The sequence below is a fragment of the Mangifera indica genome, chromosome 5 (assembly GCF_011075055.1).
Source record: "Mangifera indica cultivar Alphonso chromosome 5, CATAS_Mindica_2.1, whole genome shotgun sequence".
Taxonomy (NCBI): domain Eukaryota; kingdom Viridiplantae; phylum Streptophyta; class Magnoliopsida; order Sapindales; family Anacardiaceae; genus Mangifera; species Mangifera indica.
Window position 1 is genome coordinate 14,150,278 of NC_058141.1, and position 14,935 is coordinate 14,165,212.

The 14,935-nt window shown below is 33.3% G+C and overlaps 2 protein-coding genes across 3 annotated transcripts; one reads left to right on the plus strand and one right to left on the minus strand.

The window, feature by feature from the left end:
• Window positions 1–670: 670 nt before the first annotated feature.
• On the plus strand, window positions 671–8,151 carry LOC123216218 (casein kinase 1-like protein 6). Of its 2 annotated transcripts, none has more exons than XM_044636616.1 (14): window positions 671–1,377; window positions 1,481–1,521; window positions 2,863–2,932; window positions 3,439–3,587; window positions 3,669–3,764; window positions 3,990–4,060; window positions 4,503–4,564; window positions 4,681–4,744; window positions 4,863–4,947; window positions 5,369–5,495; window positions 6,432–6,505; window positions 6,579–6,642; window positions 6,818–6,945; window positions 7,507–8,151. In XM_044636616.1, the coding sequence occupies exons 1-14, from the start codon at window positions 1,302–1,304 to the stop codon at window positions 7,774–7,776; spliced, it is 1,377 nt and encodes a 458-aa protein (XP_044492551.1). In that variant the 5' UTR covers window positions 671–1,301; the 3' UTR covers window positions 7,777–8,151. The 2 variants fall into 2 exon arrangements, with proteins under 2 accessions (XP_044492551.1, XP_044492550.1); XM_044636615.1 differs by having other exon boundaries at window positions 674–1,377; window positions 6,818–6,948.
• A 368-nt stretch (window positions 8,152–8,519) lies between these two features.
• LOC123216219 (vacuolar protein sorting-associated protein 2 homolog 3) lies at window positions 8,520–11,458 on the minus strand. The gene is made up of 11 exons (XM_044636617.1): window positions 11,259–11,458; window positions 11,009–11,053; window positions 10,514–10,548; window positions 10,379–10,429; window positions 10,147–10,251; window positions 9,959–10,030; window positions 9,659–9,730; window positions 9,462–9,542; window positions 9,181–9,216; window positions 9,044–9,099; window positions 8,520–8,770 (listed from the first exon to the last, which is right to left on the minus strand). The coding sequence occupies exons 1-11, from the start codon at window positions 11,290–11,292 to the stop codon at window positions 8,719–8,721; spliced, it is 639 nt and encodes a 212-aa protein (XP_044492552.1). The 5' UTR covers window positions 11,293–11,458; the 3' UTR covers window positions 8,520–8,718.
• Between the last annotated feature and the right edge of the window lie 3,477 nt (window positions 11,459–14,935).

Below are 14,935 nucleotides of genomic sequence, written 5' to 3' on the forward strand. Positions count from 1 at the left end.
TCTCATGCTTCAATATTGCAACTAGGTAGCTAGCTGGGCAGTCCGGTGTGGTTAGTTTCCAGCCCACGTTACATAGAGTGAATAAGCTTTTGTCTTATACAGACAAAGGAACAGGAAAACAACTGTACCTTTTTACTTCTTACGAGGGAGCAGCTAAATCTCCAAATCACCAACCATCAATGAAATTAAAATTTTAATGAAAACATATTTTTTTAAAAACCCATTGAAAGAAACATGCCTGTTATTTACCCATGGTTACTGGATAGGTTGAAAGTGGGTTGAAATGATCAACCCGATATGACTTTTACTAAATGGGCCCAAATGGACCGGGTCAAAATGATGACAGAGTTAAAAATCAAAGTGACAGACAAATTAAAAGCAAAAATGGACGCACGAGGCGGCACAATACACATCCGCCACGTCACCTTCACTGCTTTCCTTGAAATCTGATATATTAATTAACAATAAAACTATATATACCCACTTTAGGTACATAAATATATACACATTTATATGTGTCATAATATGATTGAATGATTTTGAATTAAGAATAAAACAATAACTAATCATATGATGACACATATAAATATATATATATTTATGTACCCAAAATAAGTACATATAATATTGCTCATTAATTAAATTAAACCAAGCTGTTGCCTTTCGCCATCTCTTCCCCTCTCTCTCTCTCTCTCTGTTTTCAACACGTCTTCGTGTTTTTTCACAACACTTTCTTTGTTTTCTCTTTCTCTTCTCTTTTCTTCTCTTTTCTTTCTAATTTTTTATCATAAAACAAAACTTGTTTTTGTTCGGCTTGTCTTCCAACATTTTAAATTTCCACCATCGTCTCCATTTTTGTTTTACTTGCATCTGCAATTGAATTTCTGGTCAATGTGGCTGGATTTCTTCCAAAAATTAGGGTTTCCATTTATTTATCAATTTTAAGATTTGGGGGTTTTGGTTGCAAGCAATGTAGTTATTGAAGATGTTCTTTTTTCTTTCTTAGCTTTCTGATAATCATTTCATCCTCATTTTGGGTATTCGATTGGTTTTTTATTCTCATTTTGGCTATTCTTTTTTATTAATGCTAATAAATTGCTACATGCCACAATATTTGATTATCAATTTGGTATAAGATCGATTCAAGTGGAGATCTTTTGACTTTTGGGCGTTTAAATTTGGCAAATCTGTTGATTATCATTAAATTGATCACAAATCCGGGTTAAAAAAAAGCTAAAATCTGCCTGGGAAAACCACTAGATTGAGCTATCTCTCTGAGGTTTATTGAAGAGAGATTGAAGATGGACCATGTGATTGGGGGCAAGTTTAAGCTTGGGAGGAAGATTGGGAATGGCTCGTTCGGAGAACTCTATTTAGGTAATGTCTTAGTGTAATTTCATTATTTTTTATTAACAATGTAGGTTTTTCCTTTTTTGTATATTAAAGTTTTGTGTTTTGTGGTTGTTTGGTTTATTTGTAGGTGTCAATATCCAAACTGGAGAAGAAATTGCTGTTAAACTGGTATGTAATTTGTTTGGGTCTGTTGATGATTATGGTTTAGTTTTCCTTCTATATTTGTGATGGTGATTTCTTTGTTTATGTATACATCCACTTTACTGCACAGCTTCATTAATTAATTGTTAGAAATTTAATTCTTGTTTTTATCATTTTTTGTGACCGGTCAGCTTTAGGAGTTCCAATTACATTTTATTTTTAGAAGTTAACATGCTCTGTTTTTGGCAATTTACATCTGTTTTCAGAATCTGATTGTGCTACTAGATATACATGAAAAGCACTAGGAAGTCATTCTTTCTGAATTTTTTTAATGAACCTTAATATCCAGCTGAGTGGTAAAAGGAAGCTAAGAATGAAATTGAACCTAAGGGATTGGTTCACATGGTACCAAAGTAGCACGGAAACTTACAATGGGATGCGTTTCCACGTTTCGGAAACGTTTCCGTTTCCGAAACTCCTTGAAACTTGTAGGAAACGTTTCGGGGTCATTTCGAAATTTTTGAAAAATTTTGAAACACGTTTTTTTTAGAAGAAAAATCATGAAATCGATTAAACACATATCTTTCGTATTTTCAAACTGAAAATATCTTTAAATCTCATATTAAATTTATCTCCTCTCTACTCTTCGATGTGGTACTCATCTCTTCCCCGACATATCATATAGATTGATGTGTATTATTGCTTTTTTTTTAAAATATCTACATATTTTTGTTCAAGAACAATTTACAATAAGTTATATGATTATATTTTATATTATTTTTTCTCTTCATTCTTTTTTTATTATTTATTTTTACATTAAACAAGTTTATGTATTTTTGTCATAAAAAATTTAATATTTATAAAAAAACCCTTATATTTTTTATATTTATAAGTTTCCCCACGTTTTCGTTTCCTATATTTTTTTAAAAATGCGTTTCCACGTTTCCGTTTCCGCATTTCCACGTTTCTCCGTTTCCGTTTCCGTGCCTTGCTTACCAATTAAGAGGTTAGACATTCAAATTCTCTTGGTTGTAGGGTCCAATAGTGTCCCAATTCTGGAATTCAATGCATTCGCAAGAGGTTTCTTTATATTGAACATAATTGGAAGAGTGGGGTATTACTTTAAACATTTATTGAACTCATTTGTAACTTTTTTGTTTTTAATCTGATATTATATGTCATCATTCACGATGAAGGAAAAATTGATGATTTCTTTGATGGTGCATCTTTTTTTTTTTTTAATTTTTATGTTAAACCTCTATGCTTAACTGTTTTCCCTCCTAGACTTGCCCGGTGGTTGTTGCCCAATGCTCTTTTCTTGCAGATCCTTATTATAATTTTTTTTCTTCTTATTGTGATAAATTTTAGGAACCTGTGAAGACCAAGCATCCACAGCTTCACTATGAGTCGAAATTGTACATGCTTCTTCAAGGAGGAAGTATGCCTCTCTCTTTCTTCCTCTTCTCCCCCACCCATCCACCCACACACACTCACAGTGCAAATGCATGCATGCAATCTCAAACAAATATATAATAGTCAAGGTGTTTATGCTGACTGGATAATGTGGAAAGTACAAACTCCCCTGCTAACATGCACATACACCTTGTATGTTTACACTCACATTTCACAGGAATTATTATATACTGGTTGTTTACTTTTGGAAGTAAAACCTTTTTGTAGCGCTACTATCTTCTTACAGTTAGGAAAAGAAAAAACTTGAGTGGAGGGGATTGAAAACCCTTCAGTGGTGGGTCTGATGGGAACCAATATTCACTTTATTTACAAATATAACCCTTTCAAATTCACGGTTGATCCAAATAGCCGCCTGTAGAGAACTATAGCTTATCATCTTCCATAGTTGTTACATTTTCCATAATATATCCTCCCTATGGAGCAATGTATTTTGAAGCTCACTATGTTTTGTCATAAATTTTGGAAATGAAGCGGGAATTCCCCACCTCAAGTGGTTTGGAGTTGAGGGGGAGTACAATATCATGGTTATTGACCTGCTTGGGCCCAGTTTGGAAGATCTGTTCAACTATTGCAATAGGAAGTTCACTTTGAAAACTGTGTTGATGCTTGCTGATCAATTAGTAAGTGCATGCAACTCTTCTTAATCAAAGCCTGATTCTGGAGCCGTTAAAAAATGCTTCTCATTTTTGTTATATGTTCAGATTAATAGAGTTGAATACATGCATTCAAGAGGTTTTCTTCACCGTGACATAAAACCTGACAACTTCTTAATGGGCCTTGGCCGCAAAGCGAATCAGGTACTTTTCCTATGTTTTTCTCATCACATCAGCAAATTAAAGTACTTGTTCATGCTCATCAGATTGCAAGTGGTCTATCTTGAGAATTCTTTGAGGATGCGAGTGCTCACTCTCTGTTTACAGATCATCTGTTCGTTAAAAAATTCATGCTCCAATTATACTGTAAGAAGTTTTCTCTTGCTTCTACTTTTAATCAAATAATATCTCTTTATTATTGTAATGCAGGTTTATATCATTGACTATGGCCTTGCAAAAAAGTATAGGGATCTTCAGACTCACCGGCACATTGCATACAGGTAAAAGTGTGTCTTTTTTTTTTTTGGACTTTTTCAGTAAATTTTCACAATTAGATTGGAATAATTATATGTTGTGTAGTGTGATATATGTTTATCGATGAAAGAAACCAGAAGAATGTTTCTGGCTTATTCATCCCCTTTTTCAGGGAGCTTGTCAGTAGGTCTTCACAGTTCTTCCGATTTAATGCTTCAAGTTTTTCGTTACGCTTCAAGGTTCTTCCATTTTAAATGAAGAATGGCGTAATGATATGTACATTGTTTGTATTTTGTTTGAAGTAAAATTTTAAGTTTTGTTGGTATCATCAAATGATAAGATGATGGCAATTGCATTGGACCTAGTTAGGGAGGCTAAAGTTGGATACAATTAACCACAATTCAAGCTTTGGTTCATTTGTGATTAGCATAAATCCTTCCTCTTACGTATTTGATTTACTTGCCACAGGGAAAATAAGAATCTCACCGGCACAGCTCGCTATGCAAGTGTCAACACCCACCTTGGTGTTGGTGAGTTATTTATGTGTAGTGATAAAGCTCCTTCTAATTACAGGAATAAGAAATTTGACAGATTTATATTTATAGGACTCATAAGTTATGTTGCTGTGTTATAATTTTGCTTGCAGAGCAAAGCCGAAGGGATGATTTGGAGTCGCTTGGTTATGTCCTAATGTATTTCCTTAGAGGAAGGTTCAGTATAGAGTAGCTGTGCACTTTATTCAATTTTTTGAACTTGATGTTTGATACATTTGCAAATCATTCCCGACTTTTGCATTAGTAATTTATTTGTTTGGTGTTGTTATTACAGTCTTCCCTGGCAAGGACTAAAAGCTGGCACAAAAAAGCAAAAATATGATAAGATCAGTGAAAAGAAGGTGTCAACTCCAATAGAGGTTTGTTGTTCTACTTCACCCTTTAGAATAAGGGATTCCTTGGGAAAAAATTTTCGCCTTGAACCCATTAAAGAAATTTGGTTAATGTGATTGCAATTTTGACTCCCTGCCAAATGGATGGCTGTTGCCTGATCCTATATCTTTGTAGATCTTGGCATGTCATCAAAGTTTAAAAGACAGGGTCAGGCTTGAACCTATCTTGTCTTAATGTCCATACTGGAATTGGACCCATGAAATCCAACCTTACAAAAGCTGTCTGTAATTTTCCATTCATGATAAAACTTTGTGTTCTTTACTCAAATATGTTGTGTGTTTTATTTGAACTATCTATTTGTGGCCGTGTGGCCCAATTGATTACTGGGACAGCATTAGATTTCAAGTTCTGACGCAGCCTGGTCTATTGTTTATGGTTGTATAACAGATGCTTTGTAAATCATATCCATCTGAGTTTGTTTCATACTTTCACTACTGTCGGTCATTGCGGTTTGAGGACAAACCAGATTATTCATATTTGAAGAGGCTTTTCCGAGACTTATTTATTCGAGAAGGTGAATGACCAACCATAGCTGTATTTTTTCTCTTTCTGAGGTTCTGCCTTTAATTGAAAATATTTATGTATAATTAGCCTTGCACACAACTTAAATTATGAGGAAAGCTTATATTCATATATGTGTGTGTCAGTGTTTGTGTGTGTATACATACGAAATTTCTCTAGTCACGAAAGACCTGATATAATTATATTAGGACCATGTTTGAATTCCATTGGATCCACCTAGTGGACTTAAATCATATTTACACCAATAGTGAATAATTATGGCCCTAACATAATTATATTAGGATGGTTCTTACTAGAGAATTGCTCTCTCTCTCTCTCTCTCTCTCTCTCTCTCTATATATATATATATATATATATATATATAAAATAGGAAATGCATAATATTACTCAAAAATAGCCTATGATTTTGCACAATATTCGCTGTTGAGATAACTTCTATAAGAGACCTAGACTAAACTAAAGGGATCTTTTTCATTAAATTTGTTGCAAGAGTTAATTGTATTTTTCATTATGAATATGCCAAAGGATAAATGTGAAGAGGAAGGAAAATCTAGTTTAGTGATGGAGGATCAATTTATTCAGTGTACCAAATCCATGAACCTTAATTCTATATAATAAGATGTTTTTGTGGCAATAGTTGTTTTTCTGTGGGCCAACAATTACTCCTTTTATCTAGTAAGTAGTTATATAAACACCACAGACATAGACAAGGCAGTTTATTACTATTTAGTTGGCTTCTTTTAAAACTCTTTTCTCTTCCTTAACAATTTCAGTTTCTTATCAATGTAAAAAATAAAAATAAGATTTTAGTGGTGGAAGTTGAGTTATTTGTTCCAGCTGTAATTTAATCGCATATACATGTATGTGTAAATATATTGAGTGTAAAGTTGTATTTTTGCCCCACATATTTTATACTGCCTGGGTGCAGGGTTTCAGTTCGACTATGTATTTGATTGGACTGTATTGAAGTACCCTCAGATTAGTTCCAGCTCTAGAGGAAGGGTAAGTTCCTGCTAATTTGTTGGTGAAAATTTCTGTTTGCACAGGAAAATTACTTTGTGTCTCTATTTTTCAGCATAACAGTGGGAAGGTGGCTGGAGCTCCTGGACCGGCTGCAGAGAAACCAGAAAGGTTATCGGGTTCGTACTTAAAAAAAAATATATTCTTTATGTTATTTCTAATAAGAAATGGAGTATTCCTTAAACAAAACTGTTTGAAGAATTTTGTGTGAAGTACTGAGAGTCCTAAACAACAATTATGGAAATACTGACAAAATCTTGGTTGGTAATATTGTGATACTATTGTCTCATCCAGTTGGGAAAGAGATTCGAGACAGATTCTCGGGTGCAGTTGAAGCATTTTCCAGAAAAAATAATTTTGGTACTCTGCATCGTGAACATACAAGACACAAGACAGCAGAGGACTTACCTTCATCCAAGCAGGTGGTAAGTTTTAAATTTCCAAGACTATTTTGCTAAATTTCTTGCTTGATATTGTACCTTTTGGACAGTCTGTATTGCATATTTAAAAAACCTAGTGTCAAGATGATTGATGGATTCCATTAGAGATACTAATTATTGTTGTCACACTGCCATTTTTACTTCAGACTTCAGTGTGAAAGAGAACTAAGAATATTCTCTGTAGATAAGGTGGCACATGCACATGTTACTATCGAGTGTTGTTATATGCAGACTTTGGGTTATATTTTGTTTTCTAAGGAAAGTTTATTGATAATTGCTAGTTATCGAAAGAAAAAAGGAAGCAATGTTTCTAAATTCTCTGCTTGTGAAATTTTTTTTGACTGAATCCTGCAAGCAAAACAATCAGAGCAAGTACATCATATCTACAGAATATTTACAGATTTATGAGTAAATCTGAAGCAGCAGTATTCTGATTTTGTTTCCCTTCACCACTATCGAAATTGGAACTGAAGTACCAAGTTGTTCTTTCAACTGTTGTTTTCTTCAGCTTTGTTTCTCATGAAGGCTTTTTTTGGTTGTCAGATTCCTGATACTGATAAAGGACAAAGTTCCTCTCGATATGGTAGCACTTCAAGAAAGGCTATCATCTCAAGCAGTAAGCCAAGTTCATCTGGTGAATTCAGTGAGTCCCGCTCTAGCCGATTAGTCTCCAGCAGTGGCCGATTGTCTACCACACAAAGGACCCAACCTGGATATGACTCTAGACAATCATCTTTCTCCCGCACTGCTGGCGGTAGAAGCAACCATGATGATCCACTTCGGAGTTTTGAGATGCTCTCAATCAGGAAATGATGAGTAAATGGTTGTGAGAAGATATTGCATAAGCATGTATTAGTACTCTTTGAAGTGAAGAAATCAAATCATTCAAGTCATATTCTCACTTTTGTATATGGGAAATTATCTAGTCAATGGCATAACATGTCATTTCACTGGTACCACATTTCCTGAGCCCTTTCCTACTTCCTGCTTCCTGTTTCTTTCTTTCGTTCTATATTTTTTGGCATGCGGAAGCTTCAGGCAGGCCATTGTAACGTTTTTAGACATATCCAAGCAAGAGGAATTTCTGTAATGGAATTTTTCATTTATATACGAGACCTGGGTAGCTGTAATAAATGTTACTTTTGAAACGAAGATTAGTAACAAATCTACCTCGATGTTAAGAGAGAATTTTGCTTTCTTTCGGGTACTGTGTGGTTGGTAATTTGTTGACCCCCCGGTTGTGGTTGATGCTACTTCACAAAAGGCTGGGGTGTTTTTCCTATTTTCAAGGGAAGGGCAACTTGTGCTTTAGGTGATGGATTTTTCCCCCCAACTTTGAGTAGTACTTTAAGCTTGTTGGAACCCTAGCCTCGTGAAATTGGTATCGCAATGGTAAGGTTTTGGCCATTTTTATAGCAATACATCCCATGCATTAGTAGACGTACAGAGTTCCCGAAACATTGAATGGAAATACATCTTAACCTAAAATAGTCGGTGCTTATGATAAGTGGTTTATATGATTATATATCTTAATTTTCATCATTAATCAATATTAATTAATTGAAATTCAAACTCAAATTATCAAATATAAATATCAAAGGTACAATAATGAACTAGAAAATCCATACTGAGTAACCTATCAGAATGACATTTACAAAGCCAAGACTATCTGACAGCATATGAACTTGCAGGGATAAACTGTAGGCAGAAGAAGCAGAAAGACAATCAAATGGGGCTCGGTTTGAAGTCCTCAGCTCATGGATTTCTGAGAGCTGCCAACCGCTGCTCAAGTTCATCAATGCCCGAACTGCAGAGTGAATAAAAAACTAAGTAAACATATAGACAAATGACACGATTTACTATAACATGTTATGTTTTCAACTTCCTCATTATGTTTGAGGTAAAACAAGGTTATGGAATCATAGCATCGACTGCCACTACATCCATGTTTACAAGGCCAGAGACTATGATAAAATTTCATTAGTCCAAAATGAATGATGAAAAATTCTTGTGCGTCAAGATATTTAAGGAAGTAAATTGGGTATCTCAAGCAGAAATAAAAGGAGGGGAATTGAAATACTTGTTGGCATCAGCTGTACTTTTTCCAGCAACCTTGCCTTTTGGAGCTGCCGTCAACTACCAATGTTCAAATGTGTCAAATTAGCATAAGTTAAAAAAAATATTACCTATTGACCAAAAAAATACCATTACACAAACCTGTGAAGCAACATCAATACCAATTTCATCTAGCACCTGGGGAAGAAACATTTACAAGAAATATGTTATCATTTATTATTCTAAAAATCATCTAGCGATAATATCCACAAATATGTTAGATCTTAAAAATCATCCATCTACAGTTTTACAAACACTGAAGTAAGTGACCATCACTAAACAACATTCTTTCAACAGTTGTTTGGATTAACAAACTTGTTAGTAAAAGTTTAGTTATCAAAAAGCACTTCGATTGAAAATTTTCATTTTAACTGGAAGCTAACCTGATTTGTCAGCTCTTCAGTTTCTTCTTCAGCCTCGTCATTGTCCAAGGCATCATCAATGGCTTCAGACATCATTTCAGTCTGCAACAATAAATGTTAACAGCTGAGTTCCAAGAATATGTGAATAACAAGCAAATATGAACCTAGCTCCAACTTCAGAGTACTAAACTATTTAAAAATAAAAAAGATGGTCTTACAGTCATGTCCATTTGTGCTGACTGCTTCTGAAATTCCCGTACAACCTTCACTTGCTTTGTAGGGTCCATTTGCTGCAATTATAACAGACATGTCAACAGAAGAACTAGGAATAAGACAAATGAAGAAATCACAAATATTGCACAATTGTCTATATTACTTTAACTGGTAATGACTCTACAAAGCAGCTTCAAAGTCAGAGCTTGCTATCAGAGTCTAGTTGTAATCTTATAACAAATGAACAATATTCATACTTCCAACTTCAAAACTACATTATATAATACATATAGGAACATTAAGACCTTGCTCATAGCTGCCATTGCCTTAGTAGCCCCTTTCATGCCAACAGCAACTGAGGACTGTGCATGCATAGCCTGTGAACAGCACATAATCATTGGTAAGAGCACAATGCACAGATGCATTATCACAAGTTGAACCGTATAAAACTTCATAATCAATGAAAATAAATAAAGAGGTTTTGACATTGCACCTGTGTATGAGTGGCTATGCCTCTTATTTGAGCACGACTACCCTGTAGATTAGCTATTTGTTTCCTAAGCCTTATTAGTTGCTGTGCCAGAATTTTAGTCGCTCCCTAAGAAATGAATTAACAGAGATAATTATGAAATTTCAGAAAGGAGTAAGAAATATAACTTGTCCATTCTTGATGGTGGTTATATAGTCACTTTTTTTATCTGTTCAGATTAAAGTACAAAATATACCTCATTTCCAGTTTTAGCAGTTCTCTTAATCTCAGCAACAAGCTTCTTCTCCTGATGTGATCAAGAAAATATATATTAGATCTGAAGCACCATGTTAAGGCGACAACAATCCATCAGTATAAACTCTTGACTTACTTCCAATTGCAGTGATCCAATTTCCTTCTCTATACCTGAAGCAACAAATATTTGAGACAACAATATTAGTATCAGAATTGCTTCAAACTCAAAACATTATAATATAGGGAAGAAAAACAATATTTCTACAGGTAGATAACTGTTAATACCTTGCAGCATTCTGAATAGAAGAATGATGCTAGGTGAAATTGTAGATGGATATTCTTCTATTCACAACCCAAAAGAGAAGAATATCCAAGTGCTAAATTTACAAGGGAAAAATACAAGTAAGAAATAAATAATTGTTTGAATAAAACCTTAATTCCATTCAAATTGTCCAAACGGAGAAAAATAACACTCTCTCCTCGGACATTCTATGCTAACAATAAGCAACCAATAATAATAACAACAATCAAAATTAAAATAGTCATGATGAAAAATCAAATTCAATTCTTCGCGTCCCAACACCAAAAAAATAAAAAACCCTCAATTAATAAAGTTGGAGACAAACAGTACCTCTGGTCGCGTGTTGCATTTCTCGCTTGCTCTCTCGAAGAGCCTCTGAAATCAAAGAGAAAAAATTACAATTAAAACCAAAACCAATTTTATAAAAAGAACAAGTACTGTGATTGAATCTTTTGCCAACAAAAAAATCAACACAAAATCGAACGCGCGAATTTTCGTGCCCGAACCAAATCTCAGGCAATTACTGACAAATTAATCCGACGTGGATAAGAAATTAGTGAAATTTTAAATTGTCTGGTACCTCTAGGGTTAGGTTTTCGGGAGAATATGCTCATTTTTTCTGGTATTTTATGAAGATTCCGTAATAGAGCTGTATTATTACTAGAGAAACGAGGAGGAAGAAATAAAGTGATCGGCGAATGAATGTGCAGAGAAAGAACGCGGAAACCTTGCGGGAGGGTTTTCCTCAATTTTGTATGCAATTATTTAAAACTATCATTAATCTATAAATTATTATTAATCGTTATTAATTTGCATAGGCCAAAAAGATATTTAAAAAATGGCCAAACGACTATTTCCCACCCAAGGTTTGATGTCTTATCAAGTTTTCATCCTTTAACTATGGAAACTAAACACCCACCCATGACCGATTAGATTTAACAAAATTCTAATGGTGGTAAGGGTAAAATCGTTATTTTTGCTATAATATTAAAAATAAATAGAATATAATTTTACCCTCCTAAACTTTAAAAACTAAAATTTTCCCCCAGCCTAAGTTTTAAAAAATCACAGTTTCATCCTAGGGTTTGGTTTTGAAATCTCCGACGACCTCTCCGGCTCTGTTGCCGACGACCTCTCCCTCTGAAGCAATCTCTCCTTCTAGCGATCTCTTTCGTCTCATTTGGAGGTCTTATCGACGTCGGAGACTCTTTGGGAGACAAAAAACTTCGTCGGGGAAGACGAAGTTCTTCATCTTCTCTGACGTCGATCGAACCTCTAAATAGGAGGAAATAGATCGTCGGAAGAAGAGGTTGCTTCGGGAGGGAGAGGTCATCAGCAACGGAGCTAGAGAAGTCGTCGAAGATTTCAAAACCAAACCCTAGGGTGAAACTACGATTTTTTAAAACTTTGGCTGAGGGAAAATTTTAGTTTTTAAAGTTTAGGGGGTAAAAAGAGATAAAATTTTTAGTCGTTAGAGTTCTGTCAAATCTAACCGATTATGGATGGGTGTTTGGTATTTCCATAGTTAAAGGGGGGATATTTGAGAAAACATCAAACCTTGGGTGGGAAATAGTCATTTGGCCTAAAAAAATTTGAAGTCTTACCCATCACCCGAGTTCTATTTGAGTTAAAGGTAAAATTATTATTTTATTAAAATATATTTAAAAAATTATAGTTTTACCTCATTTTTTTTAAGTTGTAAAAAGTAACGATTTCATTTCAACCTAAAACTTTTTTAATTTAAAAAAAAATGGTTTTTCTCCCCTAAATATTTAAGGTTTTTATCTTCCATCTTTGATCATCATATTCAATGATGGGAATCATCAAATAAAAGAGGAAGAGATGACAACCATCTCCCAACAGAGGAGATTCACTATTGATAAAGAGACAAAGAGATGATTAGTTTTCATCTCAATCGATGAAGATATGTTGTTGTCTTTTTGTCAACATCTAGGAAGAGATGATCTCTTCTTAGACATCGACAAAAAGACGATGATGTCTCTTTGTTGACGACGAATCTCTTTTGTTGGGAGATGGTCATCGTCTTTTTCTCTTCTGTTTGATGGTTTCTGTTGTCAGATATGATTGTTGGAGATAAAAGATAGAAATTATAAGGATTTAAGGGGAAAAAAACCTTTTTTTTAAATAGGAAAAGTTTTAAGTTGGAGTGAAATCATTATTTTTCAAAACTTAAGAGAAAAATAAGATAAAATTTTAATTTTTTAATTTTTTTATAAAATAACGGTTTTATTTTTTACTCTAATAAAAAATTATAATAAAAGTTAAATGATGGGTAAGATTTTAAATTTTTAAAAATAGATGGATAAGAATTTAGGTTTTCATTAGGCGGTGGGTGGAAATAAGTCTTTTGGCCATTTGCGTATGGTTGTGAGTTATGTGATTATAAATTAGAAATTAACACTAAATTATATGCTTATAAATCTATGCATAAATATTAATATACATAGTTTTATCAAATAAATAAGATAAATTATTCTTTTCATTTTCGTTAACTTATACCTATTTGCATCCTCTAAAAAGTGAGATTCATTTTCTACCCCCTAATTATCATAAAATATCTTTACTCCCTCATTTTCGGAAACACTCGAATCCATTTCAAATTCGAACACTAAATATAAGGTAGACATTTTTCCTTCCCTTTCTTTTCTTTGATAAATTTTACACCTTCAAACTTGGAAAACAGTATTTTTGCACCCTTCATCAAAAACAATATTTTTAACTGTTAACTTTAATAGTCAAAAAATAATTTTGTCATTTTACAAAATATATATTATAAGATTAAAATCACTTATACTCTTAAATACAATATTTTAAGAGTATAAAATTGTAAAAAATAAGTGGTATAAAATTTTCTCAAGGTAAAACTATAGTAAAATTGTGCTATTCAATTAGGGCTGAACTCAAGTCGAGCCAGCTCGAGCTCAGCTCGGTCGAGCCCGAAATAAGCTGGGCTTAGCCGAGCTCGATAGAGCTTGAGCTGGCTTGATAAATTTTTTTTTTAAATTTTTTTATACAAAACGACGTCGTTTTGATCAAAACGACATCGTTTTGATAACGAAAAATAAGTCAAACCGAACTCGAGCCCGAAACGAGTCGATCTTAGCCTAGCTCGAGCTGAACTCGAACCGTCCATATATGAACAAAGCCGAGCTCGAGCTGGCTGCAAGCCGAGCTCGAGCTGGCTGCAAGCCGAGCTTGGCTCGGTTCGAATCCAACCCTATATTCAATTATAATAACACTAAGATGGTGCAATTATTATTAAACCTAAAATTAATATAAAATAAGGCAAAAACTCATTTAATAAATTTGAGAAACAAAATATTATTTAGCTTAAATAAACAATATAAAAAATATTTTCATATTTTAAATACATCTACCATATAAATTATATAAATTTATCTAATTATATAATAATACATATCAAATATTTACCTATTTTATTTATATAATGTCTCTATCGTAAATCAAATAATAAAGGCCAAAGGATATATTCCCAGCCAAGGTTTAGTATATCTCCAAAGTCTCATCCATCAAGTTTTAAAAATTCAAATATTCAATTATTAATTGTTAAAGTTAATTAAATCAGTTAGTTATAAAGATAATTAATAATATTAAAAATATAAAATTTTATATTATTTTTCTTTTTAATTTAAAAAACTAACAATTTTTTTTCAAACTTAAGTTTTGAAAAATGACATTTTTCCCTTATAAGGATTCTTTTTTCCTTCCAACATTTTTGGCCATCAAAATCCATCTTCGACCGCTTCTTCAGCAAGATCTCTCTCCCTATTGATGCTCCTACTCCCTCCTGGCACTAAGCGATGCAATCTCTCTGGCAATTTGGTCGCCTTCTTTAGTACGAACTGAAGTGACATGTTATCGCGTCTTTACCTCCTTGGTTTCGTTGCACTTAAGTCGTCTGTGGTCAAAGACGAAGACAACTCTTTGTTTTTGTTGACGACGATGATGGCTTCATTTTCATTAATGACATCGACGAGAGTTTGAGAAGAAAAGGGGAAGAAACGAAAAAAACTTTATAAGAAAAATGTGATTTTTTTAAACATAATCTTAAAAGAAAATTATTAGTTTTATAAACTAATAAAAAAATAAATAAAATTTTATTATTTTTAATATAATATTAATTAAATAATAATTTTATCACTAACACTAACTGATTTTATTAATTTTAATAGTTTATAAATAAATATTTAAATTTTTAATAATTATCCTATATTA

Coding starts and splice junctions, on each gene's coding strand:
- LOC123216218 (XM_044636615.1), top strand. CDS start 1,302: ATGGACCATGTGATTGGGGGCAAGTTTAAGCTTGGGAGGAAGATTGGG. Junction 1,522..2,862: donor AAGAAATTGCTGTTAAACTG/GTATGTAATTTG, acceptor GATAAATTTTAG/GAACCTGTGAAGACCAAGCA. Junction 5,496..6,431: donor AGACTTATTTATTCGAGAAG/GTGAATGACCAA, acceptor GCCTGGGTGCAG/GGTTTCAGTTCGACTATGTA.
- LOC123216219 (XM_044636617.1), bottom strand. CDS start 11,292: ATGAGCATATTCTCCCGAAAACCTAACCCTAGAG. Junction 9,731..9,958: donor CAATGGCAGCTATGAGCAAG/GTCTTAATGTTC, acceptor TTATAATTGCAG/CAAATGGACCCTACAAAGCA. Junction 8,771..9,043: donor AGTACAGCTGATGCCAACAA/GTATTTCAATTC, acceptor TTCACTCTGCAG/TTCGGGCATTGATGAACTTG.